General features: G+C 51.3%; 1 protein-coding gene across 4 annotated transcripts in view; it reads left to right on the top strand.

The window, feature by feature from the left end:
• The first annotated feature begins 3729 nt into the window (after positions 1–3729).
• The window catches only part of E2F3 (E2F transcription factor 3), a 77191-nt gene continuing 65761 nt past the window's right edge, over positions 3730–15159 (top strand). For 3 of the 4 annotated variants that reach the window (XM_064597106.1, XM_064597105.1, XM_064597107.1), the window contains exon 1: positions 3730–4198. In XM_064597106.1, coding sequence (XP_064453176.1) covers positions 3806–4198 — 393 coding nt within the window. In that variant the 5' untranslated portion in view covers positions 3730–3805. Of the gene's footprint in view, positions 4199–5078; positions 5410–15159 lie in introns of those variants that run through there. The other variant, XM_064597109.1, reaches the window with a different exon arrangement.

Raw genomic sequence — 15159 nt, 5'->3', positions numbered from 1 at the left:
CAGCTGACTCTGGCTCTCAGTCTTTAGTGCTTGAAGAAATTAACCTGCAGGGACTTGTTAAATAAGATGCTTGGGCTCCGCCTCAAAGGATTCCGGCTTGTTAGGACTGGGGAGAGCTCAGGAATCTGCATTTTTACGAACTCCTTAGGTAAGTCTGCAACAAGTCATGCTTTGAAAAGTCTTCAACAGGGGCTCTAGCCCGGGCTGACAATCAGTGTCATTGGCACCCAGCAAGGAATGGTCTCTTAGCAACAGCACAAAACAAGGTGAGTAGCAGCGAAGAGGTTTGAGATTCAGGTAGGCAGGCCAGCAGACTGAATTAGTCCCCCAGGGCTGCCACAATAAATTACCGCAAAGTGGGTAGCTCAAAACAACAGAAATTTATTCTATCACAGGTCTAGAGGCCAGAAGTCCTAAATCTAGGTGTTGGCAGGGCTCTGCTCCCTCCAGAGGCTTTATGGAAGATTCTACTCCGTGCCTCTTCTGGCTTCTGGTGGCTGTTGGCATTTCTTGACTTTCAGCTGCTCACTCCAAACCCTGCCTGCATCTTCAACGAAGCCTCTCCTCTGTGTCTTTCCTCGGGTGTCTCTTATAAGGATATTTTTCATTGGATTTAGGGCTCACCTAGGTAATTCAGAAGGATCTTGTCTTAAGATCCTCGACTTAATTACATCTGCAAAGATCCTTTTTCCACAAAAGTTCACACTATAGGTTCTAGGGATAAGGACAAGGACATGTTTTTTTGAGGGGCCACCACTCTAACTATACAGGCCCATTTTGTAACAACTAGCTGCCTGGGCCACTGTCATAGCAAGAGAAAGGGGGTGGTCATTGGCAAGAGCAATCTGGCTCTAGGGCTAGATCAGTCTAACCTTCCAGGGAAGGACAGGAAGGCTCGGAGTCAGGAACCAGCCAGGAGCCACTAACAGATTAGATGGGAGTGGGATGAGCAGGATCGAGGACTTCATTACCCTGCACTTCTGAGTCAGTTTTCTAGAATCCCTACTAACCAGGACATCACTGTGTTCCTACTCTGGGACAAAGCTAAGCTGCCATAGCAAGTGGACATCCACGGGCAGTTGGGAAGATTTGAGGCTGGGAGTCAGATTGGACTACGCAGAGCTACAAAGCACAATCACACGAATAAACAGAATCATAAATAGCTACCACTTATTGAGCACCTGCTATGCTATATGCCCGGCACTTTACATTTATTATTGCCCCTTTTCATCATGACCTTGTAATATGGGCATTGCAATATGACTTCCCACTGAATGTATGAGAAAGCAGGCTTTTAAAGATTAAAGTTATATAACTAGCAAGTGGCTCAAAACCCATTATCTTTCTACTAGAACATGCTGCCTCTCCACAAATCAATAGCCTACCTCAAATTTTAGCATCTTACTTTCTGTCAGAAGACATAAAATGTCAAAACATTTGCTTTCTACCAAATACCCTACATTGAAAATATAACTTGGCTAAAGTAGAATAAGTATGTGACGGTCATATTCATCTTAATGTAAATCACTCGCGGGGAGATCTAGCCGGGATTTTGTACACAGTTCCAAATCCTGGGCTTGTCTCTAATCTTAAAAATGCAGGTCTCTCACGACTCGGGCACAACCCTCATGGTCACCACCAAAACCATGCTGCCCGTGATGTTCTAAGGGTGGTAATATCCAAGGAGTTAACGGTAGGAGGGTTCTCAGTAGTGACCCACGGTGGAAAGTAGCATCGATGGAACAAGATCAAGGAAACTGCTTATACAGTATGCCTCTAGTCCAACTAGAACTGATGCCCTCCGAATACCACCTAATCTGCCCTAAAGAGAGTGTCAGTTTTATGATAGAGTGTTTGGGGACTAGGCCATGCGTCCCCAACCAGCTTGCATATAAGACCAAAACATTCCTGAGCCTGGTGCCAGGTTTAACAGTACTTTTAGCTCGTCCTGTTTCACACTAGGTTAACAGGACTGAAGTATTAGGGAGTCCGAGCCTCAACTGACAGATCTGGCCAGGCCTTTCGTAATACTGAGTATAGGAATTCTTTGGAAATCATTATTAATAACAATAATAATAAAGTTTTGCAGCAGGGCATGAAGAATCGCAATCCTCATCACCCTATGAACACCCGCTTAGCGGCTATTTTGTACAATTCTCGGTGACCGGAATTGTAAATGACGACTGACACGTACACCTTTCCCCACATTCCTTTTCCTGTTCAGTCTCACAGAAGCAATCAATTTTTTTAAGACCCATGAACAGAGTTGCATCAATACAGAAGTCGATTTGACAATAATTTAATAGACTTCTGGTGACAATTTCTGGTTTACTGAAGAAAAAAAAAAAAAAGTCGTTTAAAATGTTTTGGAATGAGTCTGGATCGTCGCGTTTGCTTTCAGCCGGAGAACTTGGTAGGAAACCGAGACTGTAAAGCGCTGGTGCCTGGGCGTGCGGCGTTTGCTGGGAGCAAGACGTCATCGTGGGAAGCGTGTACTTCTTCGGATTACTGTTTGGCGGATTAGAAACCCGCAGATCAGTCCTAAGTTAGCCCTGATTAACTGCCCTGGGTGCTTCTGGCCAGTGGGGGGGGGGGGGGGGCGCTGCCAATACTCGTGGTGAGCTTTCACCCCAAACGTTCCAGAGTTCATTTTTACTTAAACCCCATCCAGGCTAATAATGAAGCTACCAGGAATGATCTGGAATGCTAACTAAAGTGGTGCCCGCAATCGCGTCAGTCGAACCTTCTGCCCCCACGATCCCGTCTGCCCACATGCTTCTGTCTATCAGCCTGGGCCTCGGGATCAGCTCTCGCCGCGGCATTGGTTGGATTTCAGGAAAAGAGAAACCCACGATTTAAAGGGCTCAGTTCCCACCCGCCAGGCATCGTCCGCATGGTCCAGCTTGCCTTTGGAGCACATGTGGGAGAATCTGCAGCTCGTGTACATCTATCACACTGACTGGCCAAAGGAAAGTGAATTCCCGCAAGTGTCCCCTTGGTCACCTTGACAATTTCTAAAAGCGAAACTTGCGCTCCAGGCTAGACGGACACTGAGTCCGCGGGGCGCTGAGCGCCTGCCCAGGTCAGCAGCCCCCGCCCGGCGTGCGGGCGGGGACCGGGCGGAGCTTGGACAAGGCGTGGTCTTCCGTGGGAGAGAAGGAAGGGCTTTGCCCCACCTCCTAAGAACCCTGCTCTCCCTCAGCCAATCAAGGAGGCCTATGCAAATAGAGGCCCTGTCGCCCCGGTAACCATGATGCACGGTAGCCAATGGAAACCGGCAAGTCGCGGCCCTGCGCCACGATTGGGACTTAAGTAAGGAGGCAGAGGCCCAATGGGCTGTGGGAACGGTCCTCGGCGGGTTGAAGGGCGGGGATATGCAAATATGGTTTGAAAAGCCGGCGGGAAATCTGAGTTTCGCGGGAGGACCTTGGCGCGTAAACCGTATCCCTTCATTCATTGTCAGCAGCAGCTTCCTGGAGCCATTTTTCAGCTGCCGGCCGCAGCACCCGGGCTGCCGCCGCCGCCTCGCAATCCGTTGCATCGGCCGCCCCCGACGCCTCCATCCCCCCTCGGGGCCCGATATCCGTGCGGCCGGGACCCTCCTCTCTCCAGAGCCCCGGTTATTTTTGGCCCCCGGGGCCCGTGCGGTGCGGAAAAATAATAAGAAAAGAGAGAGAAGGGGCTCGGAGGCGCCGGGCGGGGAGGAGAGAAGGAGGAGAGACTTGGAAACTCCGACTGCAAATAATAAAGAAATTGAAAACAATACATTAAAATACCATAGCAATAAAAAGAGCAGGAGCGAGAGATGAGAAAGGGGATCCAGCCCGCCCTGGAGCAGTACCTGGTGACCGCCGGGGGTGGGGAGGGGGCGGCTGTCGCCGCCGCCGCTGCAGCCTCCATGGACAAAAGGGCACTGCTAGCCAGCCCCGGCTTCCCCGCCGCCGCCGCCGCCGCCGCCGCAGCCCCGGGCGCGTACATCCAGATCCTCACCACGAACACTTCCACCACCTCCTGTTCCTCCTCCCTCCAAAGCGGCGCCGTCGCCGCCGGCCCCCTCCTCCCCAGTGCCCCCGGCGCGGAGCAGACCGCCGGCAGCCTCCTCTACACCACGCCGCACGGACCCTCCAGCAGAGCCGGGCTGCTGCAGCAGCCACCAGCGCTGGGACGCGGCGGCAGCGGCGGCGGCGGCGGCCCTCCGGTAATGCCCTCCCGTTCCCACCGTCCCCAGCCCGGGCGGGAGGTGGGCTCGCACGGCGCGGGGTGGTGGGCGCGCTGCGGGCCGCCCCGGGACGGCGCGGGGCCGAGCGTCGTGGGCCTCGGCGGCTGCCCCTCGGGCTGGGCTTTATTGTTAGACTTGGGCGCTCCCCCTCACCCCCTGCGCCCGGAGGGCCGGGGGGCTCCGCCAGGCGCGCGGGGCAGGGGGCTTGCCTTGGCGCGGACCACTTCCGACACTCCGAAACTTTTCGCGGCCCCCCCTTCTTTTCCTGCACTTTTCCCTACCCCCACCCTCCCCTCCCCTTCAACTCGAAGCTTCCTCTTTCTCGGGCGTAGGAAGGGGTCACGCCCCGGATGGAGAAGGGGGTGGGGGAGGGAGTAGTGAACTGGGGAGTGGGGGACTCCGGGGGCTGGAAACCGGGGGGGGCTGTTGGGGTGATCGCCCCTCGCCGGCCTCGGAGGCCCGTCGGCTGCCGGGGGTCCCTAAGGCGTGCTCGGGGCGCAGGGGCTCTGCCATGCCGCGCTTGACACATTTTGGGATCTGCAACCCCCGGCAACAAAGGGGCCGGGGGAGGCGGAGAGAGGTGGCGGGGAAGGTGGGGCTGGAAGCCGGGGCGAGCTGGGGCGTGGGCTGTCTGGGGGTGAGGGGCTCGCGGCAGGCGCCCCGGCCTGGGCGCATCCCGGCGGCCGCAGCCGCGGCGCCCGCGTGGCCCGAGCGCCCGGGCCTTTCGCGCCGGCCCCGGGCCTGCCCTTGACCCGCCTCTCCCTTTGCCCCTTCCTTCCCCGCCCTGTCCCCCTCCCCGCCCCGCGGCGACGGAGGGCGGGGGCAGCCGTGCTCCCGTCCCGCCGCCTGGGTCTGTCCCTCTCCCCGGGACCCGCCGGTGACGTTTCGCACACGTGCGCGGAGGACGCGCCTGTGACTGGGGAGGAGGCGGCGGCGGGAGGGGGCGCTGGAGGGGGAGAGGGGGGCACCCACTTCCTCCTGCTCGCCGGCTCCCTGGCCTGGGACGGTCCCGGCGCCCTCGCACCCGCCCCCGGCGCGGCCACCCGCCCCCTGCGCTCCCTCGCCCCCGCCACGGGCGCCCGCCCTCGCCCGGCGCCGCCGGTCTGCTCGGCCCTCCGGGCCCCCTCTCCAGCGGCCCCCCCACCTCCCCCGGAGCCAGGCTGGTTTCGGAAATGCCCTTACAGCAGCAGGTTAGTGACCGGGACGGCCCGGGGGCGCCGGCTTCTGTTGGGGGCCGAAGCCGTGGGGGTAGGCGGTTGAGCGGGGTTTTGGAGTGGGAACGGGGGGTTGGGTGCTTGAGGGAAATGAGTAAGCAAGAAAAATCTAACTAAGTAAATGCCCCGGCCTCGGGTGCTGGGAACCTCGGGCCGGGAGTGTCCGCCCCGGGGGGTGGGTGCGGTGTTTACGCGTATTTTTTCTCTGGGGGGCCGATGGATGGGCGATCGGGAAGCGGGGGGGGGGCTTCTCGCCAATGGCCGAGTTGAAGCTCTGTTTTCTGTCTTCCTTCCCTTGTGCTGGAGGGGGAGGGGGGCGGGTCAGAGGGTAGGGTGTCTGCAGGATTCCCAGGCCACCCGCCACCCCCTCCCTTTGTCCCCGCAATTTATAAAGCGCCTTTGAGAGATGATTTAGGTCAGTATGCGGCTTCTCTTTTTGTCGATACTGGAAAGAAGTGTGGCCCGGAGGTCTCTCCCCTTTCTCCTTTTCTCTGCTTCATTCCCTTCCTCCATCTCTCCTGTTTTCACCCTCGTGGTGAGGGTTGGCCCGCACGAGATTAGGAGCGAACCCGAGTCAGCTATGGTTGTTGATAATACCAGTCGTTGACCTCACCTCGTCTCAGTTCCAAATGGGTGTATTTTTTGGAGAAGCAAGATTTTGCAGGGCTCTTTAAGAAAGTCGGCACCTACGCAGCACTTTGGGAAATGAGATGGGTTTTGGAATAATGAAAATTTTTTTATTCCCTTACTCTTTCCAGTTTCTCTCATGGTTGGATCTTAACTGCTTTCCAGCCCCGGAGATACTTGCTGAGGATGTGTGATATAGTCTCATATAGTCTCAAAGAAGCTCATCGTTTTTAGTGACAAGGGTCTGCCAGCAGGGGGGAGATAGAGTACAGTACCTACTTACACATACTGTATCCAGGATGCTGGATCTCAGGCACAAGACTATTCCATGCTTGTAGCATTAAATACTGTTAACTTCATCTGACCTGAACATGTTTAGAATATTTTTTAAGCATATTGGCACCTTACATAGTTCTCTTACTATATCAGAAGCCTAATCTGAAACAACCAGCTATTGACATAATTCTTGGATTGGATTCAGATTTATGGGAGAGTAGTTTTGATAATGGGAAATTATGAGACCACCAGATTGCTGGGGTTTCTTGGGGTTTTTTTGGAATCTTAGGCTGCTTGTCGAGCCTCCAAAACTGCCTAGCCAAACTTACATGTAATTCATTGTGTTTATAAAAATTACCCTGTCTTCCAAGTTATGTCAAAACTTTATCTTTCTTTCCATGAAATTATTCCAGAATCATGAGCATTGAAGATAAAGTTTGATTTTCTTAGCAAAATTATATTAAACTTTTATTTAAGTCTTGAAATTTTGTTCATCTTCTTCCCCTAAGGCAGAAGATGGCTTGGGGATAGCTGAGTGATTGGCTGAGCAGAGTAACCATTTAAACACTTTGTGTCCAAGAAGAGGTTGAGAACTCTGTTCTGGTGGCCAGATCTGCAGACCCACTTGGTTCCAATTCTCAGGAACATCTAACAACTTTTTACGGGAACAGATCCTCAGCCTTTTTTTAATGGGAGAAAATATATGAGTACTACCTTAGTAAGCTATATTGCTGCTGTTATTTACAAGTTTTATGATCTTAGGCAAATAATTTCTCAAAAGCTTTCTTCTTCTGTAAAATGGGAACAATAGCAAGGTTAAGGTTAAGGTTCTCTTTCTTTTTAAGGGTTCAATATGATAATGCACGTAAAACTCTTCACACAGTGCCAGGCAAATAGTAGATATCCAACAAAATTAACATTCAGAAATGTTATTTCTTTTATAACTTAGAGGAATAGTGTTAAGACTTTGTGCACACTGCTTTGTTTACATACGAGAGTAAAAGGGTTAAAAGTTTTCTAAGGTGATATGTAATTAATGATGCCGAATTAATTTGGGTTTTTTAATCCACAGAACATGGCTCTTCCAGCGATGGGTGAAATAGGGACATGTCAGTAGGACAGGACTATATAGAGATTGGTGTCGAACTGCCTGTACATGATCTTGTGCCCTGAGTGGTGATAAATTTAGATCAACTCATCCTCACTTTTTCGCCTGGGCTCTACCTCTCCCGTGACTCCATGGACCTTGCTCCCTTTGGGGTGCCATCTGTGCTTCCTGGCTCTCAATTGTCAGTAAGGCAGAGGCATGCTCTAGGTAAATTCATTTTCAGCTGGTGGACTATTGGAAATGGAAGAGCTGTAGAGGCCCAGAAGTGCTATTTTCTGAAGCAGAAAGGGCTTCATCATTTTCTGCCTCTTCTAAAAAAGGTGAAATGTATTTCATTCTCCTTCTAGAAAATTTGGGATCTATTAACGCAAGAGACAGTGGCCTTTCACATCCGATTTAATTTAATCCAGTCACAGCAGCCTCCTGATTATACTTTGGGAAAGAACCCACAGTGCTCGAAATTTCGGTGTGAGAATGGAGGAGCCCTAGATGCTATGGCTGGGTCTGTTGTTTCCTGTGCGTGTATAAAAGAAAAACGCCGGGTTCCTGTGGTTCTATACTCAATAATCTTGCTTCTGCTGAGATATATGGTTGATGCCAAGTTTAAACTAGGAGAGAATTTTTAGTCACTACATACCCGAAAATGGAAGTTTTAATATAATGCAGTGCCCAGACTCGGGCGGTACAAATAGCTCCTCTGTAGTCAGTACCCAGGGCGCCACTCTAATCATCCCCTCAAACAAAGCACCCTTAAATGTGGCACTGTGAGCGGAGGAACCCAAGCTCGCGCACAGGAAAGGATTTTTTTTTTTTTTTTTTTTTTCCCTATAAGTCATCACCTTGTGTAATGCTTGGAAGAGTAGATTCTGAGATTAATGTTGTGCGGTGTAAAGCTAACTTGAAAACAGAAAATAATACTCAGAGCTTAGGCCTGAATAAACAGCAGCACCTGGAGATTTAAAGGCTGGCGGGGGGAGGGGAGGCGGGGAGTTGCTTTTATTCTCATTTCTCAGAGATCTCATGCAGTAGTCTTCTTTTAACTCTTCTGTCTTGGGGCGCCTGGGGGGTTCAGTTGGTTAAGCGTCCCACTCTTGATCTCAGCTCAGGTCTTGATCTCAGGGTCATGAGTTCAAGCCCCGTATTGGGCTCCACGCTGGGCCGCGCTAGGAGCCTACGTGAAAAACAAAACCAAACCTCTTCTGTCTTGATTGCCTCCCCAAAGATATACCACCCACACCTTCAACCCCCTTTCCACAGGACTGGGACCCATTTGGCAAAGCTTCAGATATCCATCCTTAGTTTTCTGATTTCACAGGATTTCCCTGTCTTCCATTTGTCCAGTTTACAGCCACTCTGCCAGGCTCACCGGCTCCCATTCCTTTGTAACCACCTCCTTTCTTACTAACGTTGTGAAACCGAGGATGAGAGAGAGCCAACAATTGGCCTGTGCTCAGGATATGGAGTCCTGCCTCGGTGCCCATGAAACCCACTCCAAAGAGTGCAAGGCGAAGAAGTAGATTTCAGTTCTTACCACATTCTGTGTTTCAATTTGGTTTTTAGAGAGGGGAACTTTCCTGAATTCTTCGAGGTACTAATAAGCATGTGGTTTAATGCATATTTTCATGCTTGTTAGCAGCTTAAAAATAGTGTTTTAGGGACTGTATTTACAATTGCTAAGAAGCATTTTTTTTCTACTAATCATTTTTCATGGGACTAAGAAGGGAAGATAAACTGGGAAAGCAGTAAATATAGGAAACCACTAATGGTATCTCCTTCCTCCTACTCTGATCCACTCTTTGGCTTCACAGAGTGACTTGGAAAATGTATCTTACGCAAAGAAAAGTTATACAACAGAAGGCTTAGAAAAGCAACAACTGAGGTGAGGACAGGAAACCCAGGAAGGGGGTTCCTATAGAGGGGTAACGCACGTAACATTTGCTCCAGTCAGAAGGAAATTGGTTTATTTTCTGTTGTCATTTTTGCTTCAAACACTCCCCCCACCCCCATAAAGCAGGGTGTCTTTAGAACTCAAAGAATGTACAAGTTACAAGAATGCATTCTTAGTCTTCCCCGGACCTTAACTGGGGAGTCAGTCTTGTGGCCATGGTCGAGTATCACTTTGAGCAAGAAGAGATAAAGCCCACTGGGTGCCAGATGGTATCACAAAGCCCGTGCACTTTGCTTTGCTGGAGAGAACCTGAGCAAAGCAGACCATTACTTAGATTTGTCAACTAAAGCAGTTTATGTCCACTGGAGGCTGATAGGGAGAATGAACAGCTGGTGGAATAGGGAAGAGATGAAGAGAAGTACAGGTAACCCTTGAACAGCATGCACACACAATCAAAAATCTGAATATAGCTTTTGACTCCCCCCCAAAACTTAACTACCAATAGCCTACTCTTGAACTTTTCCTGATAACACAGTTATCACAGATTTTGCCTGTGTATTACATACAGTGTTACAATAAAGTAAGCCTGAGGAAAGAAAGCGTTATTAAGAAGGTCACAAGGAAGAGAAAGTACACTTCTAGTACTACAAAAAATAAATAAAACCCCATAGAAGTGGACCCGTGTACTTCAAACCTGTGTTGTTCAAGGGTCAACTATAAGTGACTTTGGCCCAACTGGTGGGGCTATCTGTAGGGTCCAGGCAATATTCTTATAACTCAACAGTCCCTAAGAAGAACGCGTTCGGTTAGCACGGGCAACAATCGATGATTCCTGTGGTCTTCGTTCGACTCCTAACGTTGACAGCCGTGAAGCAACAGTTATCCTCTGACCCGATCCCTTCGTTTTGCAGGTGAAGAAATTCAGCCCCAGTGGAGTTCAGTTACTCGCCCAAGGTCACAGGCTAGCTCATGGCAAAGCCAGGACTGAAATTAGAGACCTGAATTCTTAGAGGAAGCCTCAGTCACCAAGAAAAAGTTAACTATGTCTCAGGTGCCCTGTATGGGAAAAATCGGATTAAAGAGTCCGTCTTAGATGGCCTTCAGGAGGGGTGACTTTTTTTTTTTTGACATGTGCACGTATGGAAGTATCCTTTGAACAGTTGGTCTTGGAGTAACAACTCATTGTCAAATATTCAGAATAAGCGAGTGACTTTAGATGTTCAATGAAAGGGAGTTTTTCAAAATGGGAGGAATGACTGACTTATAAAAATGTGGCAGTGTTTTTAAAGCTTTGTTACTTACAAGCTTGTTCTCTGTGTATATGACATTTCAGGTGCTTTTATTAAAAGAGGAAACATATAGAGAAGAGAACCTAAGTGGACTTTTGAAACTTTCTTCAGGGCAGGGGCACCAAATAGCTCCTGTGCTGGAAGTTTTGTCCGGGGCCATCCACGTCTGGAGTTACTGGACAGGTTTTCAGAGGTCCTTGCCCGGTCACACTGGCCGAGTGGCTCTTCCCGCAGGAAAGACTTCTGATCTAACCAAGTGGCTGGTCAGTTAACACTTTCAGAGGAAGTCACCATCCCCTAAAACCCAGAACGCATTTCATTAAAATGTCAACTTTTACTGGTGGAACTGAGGAAGCTTAAAAATAGAATCACTTCAAGCCCTGGAGCCTAAAAGTGAAACCTAATCTGAGGTGGCTGTAGTTCATCCAGTCGTTAGGGGCTCGAATCTATGGCTTGTGTGTCGCCCACAGACCCGCAAGGGGCCGTGCGAAGCGCCGGCCTCTCGGCCAGGGAGCGCTCAGGAGCGTGAAGACAGCAGTTGTGGTTATCAGTGAAACTCGTGTTCCAGAAGATATTTTGGTAAACGGAGTCCATCTTCCAGGCAGCGAGAAGCCGAATGCCCTTGGTCCTCCCGGCCAGCTCATGCCTGGCTACCCCGGAGAGCCTTTTGGCTCCTCCGGCATGCTCCAGTTTTCATGACCCCAGTGGTTGTGGCTCTGGACCCTGGGGTCACGGGAAGGGAGCTCAGAGCCCCGAGAGCTCGAGAGCTCACCCCCTCCTTTGCCCACTGCCATTTCTGATGCTCTGAGGTTCTAGAGCTAGAAAACCGGAGCTGTAGCCCTGTGGGCCCCAAGCCCCATCCCCTTTGAGTCCCGCTGGGTCCGGCAGGCCTTAGGAGAGAGGAAGGCTTGTGTGCCAAACGGCACCCTCACCTTGAATTCAGGCGACAAGGGAAGGGCAGCTGGGTATGAGGGTCAGATGGTGGAGTCCAGAGCCAGGGCACCTGGGTTCTTACTCTGGCAATGCGCACCAGCCATGTGACTTGGGACTTAGCACGCTGAACCTCTGCGTCTCAGTTTCTAACCGGTAGAATGGGAAGATCACAGTACCTAACCCCCGCACCCCCAGGGGGGTTAGGAAGATTGCAGGAGTTCCTATTTGTAAAGTGGGTAGGCAAGGCCTGGCACGGGGGAGGGGTCGTGAGAGTGTTCAGCAGATACCTGGCAGGACCGGGCTCCCCTTCCAGGGCCATCTCTTGGGCTGTCCTTTGTGGCCTGTTTTCTTAACTAGCCCGGCCCTCACTTAAACCCAGTTACACCTCCACAAAAGGTGGTGGCGGGGAGGAGGAGTGACGCACGGAGCCATTTTCTCCTGACCTGGTCATTAGGGTCTGTGTCTCTTGATAAGCCGTGCACTGACTTGGGAGAAGGAACAGAAGAATAAGCTTCTTATTATAATAGTCCTAGCAGTAGTAATCGCGTCGTGAGGAAAGTCTTTATTTCTGCGATTAAACGCATTAATAAAGTTGCACTGTTAGCGTGATTGCACTTCTGCACAGTAAACCGTGGCTTAAGACTGAATGGCCGGAATCGGGGTGTCTGAGCACCCCGGGACCCAGCCGGCGCAGAGGCCCCCGTCCATGGAGGGGGTGGGAGGAGAGGGCTGCGCTGATCTCCAGAGTCAGGGAGCCTGCCTCCGGGCCTCCCTGTCCCCTTCACCGCTCACCTCTCCCTCTGCCTGGCTTCTAGAAGGATGCCAGGATTACAGCCTTCCCTGGCCGCTCTTGTGACTTACCAAATTAATTAACAACCTTTTCTGCGGCATTCGAGGTCCTCCCGGCTCGGCTGCTGGCCGGGCACAGCGCTTCAGATGGCTGCAGGGTTCCTTCTGGTGCCTTCATTTGCTCGTGGGTTCCCTCTCCTCCCACTCCACGTCGCTTCTCTGGCTGCCTTCATTCCCACCGGCCCTGAGTCCGCCTCCTCGCTGCCTCATCACTGGCGTTCCTGCGGGCTCCAGGAAACCCGTCCAGGGTGGCTTCACCACGTACTGCGCACAGTGCCTTCTACACTGTAAGACCCAGATACTTGAGAGGCGTTTTCGTTCAACGTCTCCGGTGTGCTTGGCACCCTGGTCGGTCTGCCAGGGATGGAGAAGTCGGAGGTGTGACCCGCCCACTCTCAAGTTTACAGTCTGTTTGGGGAGACAGGCTTTAAACACAAGGTGATTTCGCGAGCAAGACTAAACAGGAGTCGGGAGGAAAACAAGACTCATCTAGTCCTCAGTGGTGCGGTGCCGACAAGAGGTGTTGGCTGGGCCAGGAGAGAGGGGAGCTCTCGGGATCATCGGTCTCAGAGCACACGAGGGTGCACATTTGAATCATCTGGGCACTTCCAAAAACATACCAGAAACTCGGGCCCCACCCGGATTTATTAGAATCCTTGAGGGTGGCATCCAGACTTGGGAATTTTTTTCTTTTTTTCAAAGTGTCCCAGATGATTTTGCTGTGCATTCACAGTTGGAACCATGGAGCTAGATGGAGAAGGAGGATTGAGGAGATTGTTCATGCCTGGGGAAGCATCATGAGGCAAAAGGTAGGGAGAGGAATATAGGTCACACAAGGAGAGACCAGTTGGACTGAAGTCAATACGGGGGAATAACAGAACCTAACATTGGATATGTTGGTAGAATTGGTCTAGAATAGGGCTTGGCCTTCCTACGACAGTCAGGCAGGGAGTTAATCCTAAGTGATGTGGGGGGCTATGCTTGCTATCAAAGGGGGGCCATGGGACCCAGCCCTAGGCAATGTCTGCCAGAGGGGAGGGCAGGCCCTGCGTGTTGCCATGTCTTCAACCTTCTTAAAATGCCAGAATCTACCAGTTTTAAACTGTTGGCTCGATTAAATAGGAAAATGTGCAGGCCAAACAAAATAGGTCTCTAGGACAGATTTGGCTTAAGGGCTGCCACTCAGCAGTCTCTGGTCTATGGGATAATAATAGCTAATGTTTATTGAGTGCCCGAGTGTGTGGAGGGTGCTAAACTAAGTGCTTTACGCACATTAGCACATTATCCACATAACAACCTATGAAGTGGGTATTATCATCATGCTTGTTCTGCACAGGGAGAAACAGTGAGGGGTTAAGGGGCTGGCTCTGGTCCCCACTGATGAGTGGGGCCGCAGAAATGGAACCCGAAGGGCCTGGCTACAAAGTCTCTGCTCATTCCTGGCTTTTATCCTCTGCGGTCTCCGACATGGTATTCATTATATAGTAGAAACTCAAGATGCCTGTCAAAAAGGAATCACCCGGTGTTTTTCCAAGCTTCCCTGATAGTAAGAATTGCCTGTAGCACTTGTCCCTCTACCCTCTTCAATTAGAGAGAAATACCAAGATCTTCTGATCTTCCGGGATGTGTGACAAACACCGGTGGATGGAAGGAGTTGAGCACAGGCAAAGGTTCTGGAAGCTGGAACGGCCAGGCGAGGGCTGAAGCTGCCTGCAGAACCCGTGCACTAGTGTTAGGCTCATCTCCGCTCCTTCCTCAGCCCAGAGGGACTAGCCCAGCAGACCCCGGAAACCTGGGCCAGGTGCGCTGGACCCCAAGCCCGGCCCTGTGGTCCCAACACCCGTATGTCCAGGTCATTGCTAAGGCAGACCATCTGAAGATGGGTTACCCAAAACCCAAAGTGAGCGAAACAAGAAGGCGCTCCCAAAGCATCGAGAACCTCGGCTCAGGAGGTCCAAGCGGGTATGATTGCCGCATGCCGGGTACCCACACGGGCTGGGAACATACCATATCGTATGACATGCTGGACATCGTGCCCTCAGAGGATTTACTTGACCCTGTAGTAGGAAGGCTTTTCATTCTGTTGGGTCTAGGCCTGCCTGGAACAGGTTACCAAGTGAACTCAAAGCCAGGAAATTTCCCTGGGAAGGGAGCTGGGTCCCACCATTCAGGGTATGGGCACCATAGATCTCATGAGTCTGGAAGCAGGATAGCAACAGTGACCATGTGAAAAGGCAGGACGGAAGTGAGGGAAAGGCTGAGAAAAGAACTAAAAGGACTTTAGACTGCCCCTATGTTTCGCTCCTGGGACTGTCGGGATGGATGAGGCCAAGGATGTCCTTCATCCTGGTGTACGCTGTGGGGAGTGAATGGTTATTTGGTAGGAGTTGGTTGTGAGTGACACCACAGGCCATCCAGCTTCCTAACAGGCTAGGGCCACGCACTGGAAATGTGGCCTCAGCACAGAGGTCTCAGTGGGCCTCTTGAAGAACAATGGCGAGCCAAGAACTGGTCTCCCTAACTTAAAAAAAAAAAAAGGACGAAAATTAATGTGGGGCCACAAGAAAACCTTTCATTGTTTTCACTTCTCCCCGTGTAATATGAAAACGAGACAGATCCATCAGGTTGATTTGGGGGATCAATACTGTCAGGGCTCACTGAGACGAGCCATCAGATGTTATTTATTATGTGCTTTACCAGGTCCAGGCCTAGCTCCTGGCTGCTTTGAGAAAGCCCACAGTTTGCAACCCCTCGAA

Source organism: Mirounga angustirostris, unplaced genomic scaffold, assembly GCF_029215605.1.
Source record: "Mirounga angustirostris isolate CCGP_5_RB_7025 unplaced genomic scaffold, mMirAng1.0.hap1 SCAF_8, whole genome shotgun sequence".
Taxonomy (NCBI): Eukaryota; Metazoa; Chordata; class Mammalia; order Carnivora; family Phocidae; genus Mirounga; species Mirounga angustirostris.
The sequence above is the reverse complement of the archived record's forward strand: the minus strand, read 5'-3'. Positions and strand labels throughout refer to the sequence as shown.